At 44.2% G+C, this 6,319-nt stretch overlaps 1 protein-coding gene across 1 annotated transcript in view; it reads left to right on the top strand.

Annotated features, from left to right (window-relative positions):
- CTPS2 (CTP synthase 2) overlaps nt 1-6,319 on the top strand; it is a 113,907-nt gene that overhangs the window by 25,658 nt on the left and 81,930 nt on the right. The window contains exon 9 of the mRNA XM_032756631.2: nt 4,167-4,261. Within this exon, the coding sequence (XP_032612522.1) occupies nt 4,167-4,261 (95 nt within the window). The remainder of the gene's footprint in view (nt 1-4,166; nt 4,262-6,319) is intronic.

The raw sequence follows: 6,319 nt of genomic DNA, 5'->3' as shown, positions 1-6,319 counted from the left end.
TCTCCTGCTTCATCCTCCCAAGTAGCTGGGATTACAGGCACCCACCATCATGCCTGACTAATTTTTTTTGCATTTTTATAGAGATGGGGTTTCACCATGTCGGCCAGGCTGGTCTCGAACTCCTGACCTCAAGTGATTTGCCCACCTCAGCCTCCCAAAGTGCTGGGATTACAGGCATGAACCACCACGCCTGGCTCCTTTACAAGCTTTTGTTAAAGAGCAGATCAGCACTCTAAGAGAAACCTGTTGTGCTTTTATTTCAATGTTCAATTTATGGAAAACCTGAATACACCTTTAACTTTAGCCAATGTCCACACACATAATTTCTTTTTTTTTTTTTTCTGAGACGGAGTCTCCCCTTGTTGCCCAGGCTGGAGTGCAGTGGTGCAATCTCGGCTCACTGCAAGCTCTGCCTCCCGGGTTCACGCCATTCTCCTGCCTCAGCCTCCCAAGTAGCTGGGACTACAGGCACCCGCCACTACGCCCGTCTAATTTTTGTATTTTTAGTAGAGATAGGGTTTCACCATGTTAGCCAGGATGGTCTCGATCTCCTGACCTCGTGATCCACCCGCCTCGGCCTCCCAAAGTGCTGGGATTACAGGCGTGAGCCACCATGCCCGGCCTGCATGATTTCTTTTATAAGATTAATCCTTCACAAACCTTCTACAACTTGCTCAAACTTTCAGCTTTATCTTATCTAACTTAAAAGAATCCATTAGCTGAACGCAGTGGCTCATGCCTGTAATCCCAGCACTTTGGGAGGCTGAGATGGGTGGATCACCTGAGGTCAGGAGTTCTAGACCAGCCTGACTAACATGGTGAAACCCCATCTCTACTAAAAATACAAAATTAGCCAGGTGTGGTGGTGCATACCTGTAATCCCAGCTACCTGGGAGGCTGAGGCAGGAGAATCGTTTGAACCCAAGAGGTGGAGGTTGCAGTGAGCCAAGATTGCACCATTGCACTCCAGCCTGGGCAACAAGAGTGAAACTTTGTCTGAAAACAAAAACAAAAAAGCAAAAAACAATCCTTTAACCTTTTAATCTAGTCAAAAAAAAAAAAAAATCCACTTTCCATGCCTTCTTATAATCTTTTACTAAAAACACATTTCACTTTCCTTATACAGCTTGCATGTAAAACTGTTTCTTCAGTAGTCTCAATTACAGATTACACTGTTAACTCTTAGAAACTTTTACTTTTGGTGAAAAACCTGGTTAGAAAGCAATTTTAATTAGGTACTACGTATGGAGCCTAGGACACTAGATAAGGTCTGACCTTTTCCAGCATAGCTAGGGGTCATGGCTTTCAACATGTCCCCAGGCCTTATCTAGAATCTAATGCTCCAAAGTAGGTAAATTGAACAATTTTCAAAAGTCAAAGCAGTTTATGACCTTAAAGCATTGAGAAAATCTAATATCTGACCTGCCTAATTTAGACCAAATGTCTTTATTTTCCCAATAATCTTTAAAGCTGTTTTTATTACCCAAAGATTACTAAAGTCATGTGAACTAAAAGTCATTACAATTTTTACTTTTCTTACAAAATACTTGATTTAAGCCTTACTATTTTTAAACCAATTAAAGCTTTTTTTTTTAACATCACACACACAACACATAGAAATGTACAGACAGAAAGAAGATCCAGTAGTTATAAGCACCCAAATATCAATCAGAAAAGCTTATCCCCTAAACTAGGAATTGAACCCTGAACCCAGGTCGCCACTGTGATGATGGAGACCAAGAGAAAGTACTGCCACATGGTTACAAGGTCAAGCTCCCAAGGACATGAAACAAGATGAGAGGGAACCCTTATCCAGTTTTTCTTCAGGGACCTACAGCAAAGTTTGTTATTGACCAGTTTGCTGGGGTGGCTTGAACAGCAGGCTTACAGGGGTCCTAGGCCCACATTCTGTCCTAAGGTACCCCTCATTATGACAGAACAATACAGAAAGATACACAAAGCACACCAGATTCACTGTAGCTTAAGAGTAGCCTCACAAGTCCTTTTTACCATTAATCAAAACTTTACAGAGGAGATAAACAGTGATTTTTACCATTCATTCAACCAATTTGCACAGAGAGAGAGAGGCCAGAAGTCTGACTGGTAAGAAATTCTTACCCTTTTGTCGGTATGCTAGGCTTCTGGGTTCCCTTTCCTTAAGCAGCCCTAGTGATCCCGCTGGCTGCACCACAGCCCTGGGGGCCAAGCTGCAACACAAAGGAAAATTATCTTTTCCTGTTCTGGCCAGAGCAAAATATGTGTGAGAAAACATAGACATTAGCCCCTCTGCCTAGCACCCAATATCTTACTGGCAAGGCTCAAACTTGCCCCTGGTTGGGCCCCATCATCATTAATCCAACCTCTGACCAGGAGTTTCAACTTGTCTCTGGGCAAGATGGTCGCCTTGAGTAACAGGAAAGATAAGAAAAGGAAAGGAGAGAAAGGGAGAAAAGCATTGCCCACAGCATTTTGGGGAAGGCAAAGAGCTCAGGGAGGCCAGAGAAAGACGAACCCATTGCAGTGACACTGAAAAGTTCAGATGGCTGCTTGTTGGTCGTGAAGGGATCTTTTCCAGGAGTCTCATCAACTCTCAAGTTTCCCCTTTTGGGGAGGAAAAAGCTCCCAATGTCCCATGGTCCTGTACATGCCTAGTTCTGTCACCCATAGCTATCAGCAAAGAGTGTAAGGCAGAATAATCCAAAGAGAATAGCAATTAACATCCCATAGTGCTAAACCTATTCTTAGCAGAGAGGGACTTTACTGAGAGAGGCCTCTAACCCCCTAAACCTTAGGAAGGACTCTAACCTTCCTAAGTTGTGCCTCGAACCCAAGGTCAGTCAAGCATCCTTGCCTTTTATTGAGAGGAGCCTTTAACCCTGTCTGTCTTAGGAGAGACTCCCCTAAGTTGGGCCTCTAACCCAATCCCATCCTTTACCTGGGTATATGCACCCCATTTACCCAAAGTCAGCCAATTGGTGCACACAGACGATTTTCCTTTGGGTCCGGGGCCTCTTCAGTATTGTTCCTTCCGTGTTTCGCTAGAAAGATGTTACTGGAGGCTGGGCATGGTGGCTCACGCCTGTAATCCCAGCACTTCGGGAGGCTGAGGCGGGCTTATTGCCTGAGCTCAAGAGTTCGAGGCCAGCCTGGGTAACATGGTGAAACCCTATCTGTACTAAAATACAAAAGATTAGCCGGGCATGGTGGTGTGTGCTTGTAATCCCAGCTACTCGGGAGGCTGAGGCCGGAGAATTGCTGGAACCCGGGAGGCGGAGGTTGGAGAGGGCCGAGATCGCGCCACTGCACTCCAGTCTGGGTGACAAGAGCAAGACTCTGTCTCAAAAAAAAAAAAAAAAAGAAAAATGTTACTGGACCCCACCACGTACTCAGTATTGTCCCTTCTTTGGTTGCTAGAAAGATGTTACCAGAAACGGGTCCCAATCCAGACCCCAAAAGAGGGTTCTTGGATCTCGCTCAAGGAAGAATTCAGGGTGAGTCCATAGAGTAGAGTGAAAGCAAGTTTATTAGGAAAGTAAAGAAATAAAGAATAGCTACTCCATTGACAGAGCAGCCCTTTCTCTCTTGATTATATTTGCCACCTCTTAGATTTTAGGTTTTATTTTGTAAGTAATTGACAGAGCTCTTGGGGGCAGCATTGCATCATGAGGTTAGCATGATCCGCCTGGGTTTTCTGTTGAACTGTGTGTAAAGTCTTCTAGCCAAGAAATTTTCATTTGCCACTACTTAATTAGCATTTGAAATCTTAGGCTGATTTTTCCAATTTAACTCTTTCCGATGATGTGAGAGATCTTAACATTTTTATAATAGTGCTTTGAAAGAACCTTAACCTATTTTCATTCAGTTTCTTTTCCCAGTGGCATTCTTAATTGAATTGGGTTTCTCAGTTAATATGCTCTGATGCCACAAAGACTTATCATAAAATATATATTGAGGTCAGTTGTGAGAAATTGTCACAATTTCTTCATAACATTGGGAAGATTTCAGAAAAAAAGTTCAGGGTGTGAAGTCATATAATTGGTTCTGAAAATAGAGCTTGAGCATAGTCACTAGTGATTGGACCAAGCATTGCATGAATGGCTGAAAACACTAGTTTAAAAAAAAAATAATGGATAGTCAAGTTTACCCTCATTTTGTGTTGATTTCAGTGGTATTCTTGTGCCTGGAGGCTTTGGAATCAGAGGAACATTGGGAAAACTCCAAGCGATTTCTTGGGCGAGGACAAAGAAGATTCCTTTTCTGGGTAAAACTCACGTTTATTGACCCTAACTATGAGTTTATTAGATTTTTGACACCTAGGAGGGGTAACACTAAAGGTTTGTTATCGTAAAGGTGTGAACTCGGATTTGAAAGTTCAGGTGCCAAATAGTCTGCTATAGGGTCAACAAACTATTCTAAATTTGGCCCACAGCCTGTTTTTATGAATAAAGCTTTATTGGAACACAGCCACACCAATTTGTTTACATATTGTCTATGGCTGCTTTTGTGGTCCAATGTCAGAGTTTCAGGCCCTACGGCCTAGAAGCTTTATTATCTGAAAGAGGCTAGAATCTTCACTATGTGACCCTTTACAGAAAACGTTTCTCATCCTAGGAGAACTTGCTGCTATTCCAGCTGGGTAGCAGAGGCTGGGAGAAGGCTCCATCTGCAACTGTGCTTACCTTCTCCAATTCCCACCTCAGTCTCCAGAGTAGCTGGGACTACAGGTACACACCACTGTGCCTGGCTAATTTTTGTGTGTTTGTGTGTGTGTGTGTTTTTTTTTTTTTTTTTTTTTTTTTTTTTTTTTTTCAGAGATGAGGTCTTGCTATGTTGCCTAGGCTGGCCTCAAACTCCTGGGCTCAAGCAATCTGCCCACTTCAGACTCCCAAAGTGTGGGGATTACAGGCTTGAGCCACCGTGCCCGGCTGAGTTGAGCCTTTTTAATGCTTTTTTTCAAATTGCGAAGTATGGCTTCTGTACCAGGGAAACCAGAGGAAATGAGACCTTCATGCGGGAGAGGCAGCCCTGTAGCTGGGGACTCAGGCAGGAGGGGGAGTGCAGAGAGGCTGTGTTTCCCACTGTGCAGTGGACGGCTGGGTGGGTTTATGAGCCCATTGGACAGGCTTTTAGTGCCAGCAGACCATTTATTTCCCCCCATTACCTGCTCTTTGATTAGCTTCTTAGACTCTCTCCTCTTAGGATCCATTTTCAAAATAGAAGCCTGGAGTAGTTACCTGGATACCTTGTTTTCTTTTACTGGTCTAAGCTCATTGGAGGCCATTGTTTTTTTTTTTTTTTTTTGAAGTTTCTGTCTAAATGTGGGTAATGCTCCTCAGATTATTTTAATGGTATGGAATGGTTTGCAGGTCTTTAGCTTTCCCTCTAGCATAGCATCTCTTTATGTCCCAGCCATATGGAACTTTCTGAAATCCCCCTCACTGCCACCCCCACCCCCCAGCACTCAGCTGTTTCCTGCTTATTGATTTCTGTTCTGGCATCGCTGATATATTGATTGCTCCCTTCTTTGTTTCCCCTGCGTACCTCTTAAGTATCTATCGGAGGAGCATCTGGGATGCTCTTTGGCATTTGTTTAGTGGAGAGAATTGGTGGACTGCAGTGAAGGTGGAGCTGGGTCTGGGAGCATCCCTGTGGCAACAGGCTTGGGCGACACAGGTCTGCCTTCCTTCATCACCGAGCACTCTGTTCAGGCCCATCGTGTCTCCTTGCCTGCTGCCCGCCATGCTCAAGCCCACTGTGGAGTCTCCAACCCCCACCCCCCACTGCTGCTTTTCCTTACAGTGAAGGTTATGGGGCTGTCCTGTGGGTTAGCAGCCTGACGTCCTGTAGGCGCTCACCCTCTGGCCAATCCTGTGTTTATGGCTGTGAAGTCACCATGAGAAGGAGTGGGAAATCTTAGCCCAGGAAACTCCCTCTGAGTTGGGGTGTTAGATGTTCTCTGAAGGAAATCAGGCACTGCAGCCCACTGAGATGCCTCAACTCAGGGACAAATCTAGAAGGTGGCAGATTTGTCTCATGGACCCTGCCTCTCTCCTTCCTTCCTTCCTTCTTTCTTTCTCTTTCTTTCTTCCTTTCTTTCTTTCTTTCTTTTTTTCTTTCTTTCTTTCTTTTTTTCTTTCTTTCCTTCTTTCTTTCTTTCTTCTTTCTTTCTTTTCTTTCTGTCTTTCTTTCTCTTTCTTTCTCCTTTCTTTCTCTCTCTTTCTCTCTCTCTTCCCTTCCCTCCCTTCCCTTCCCTTCCTTTTCCTTCTCCCTCCTTCCTTCCTTCCTTCCTTCCTTCCTTCCTTCCTTCCTTCCTTCCTTC

This window comes from Hylobates moloch, unplaced genomic scaffold, assembly GCF_009828535.3.
Source record: "Hylobates moloch isolate HMO894 unplaced genomic scaffold, HMol_V3 SCAFFOLD_7, whole genome shotgun sequence".
Classification (NCBI taxonomy): Eukaryota; Metazoa; Chordata; class Mammalia; order Primates; family Hylobatidae; genus Hylobates; species Hylobates moloch.
The sequence above is the reverse complement of the archived record's forward strand: the minus strand, read 5'-3'. Positions and strand labels throughout refer to the sequence as shown.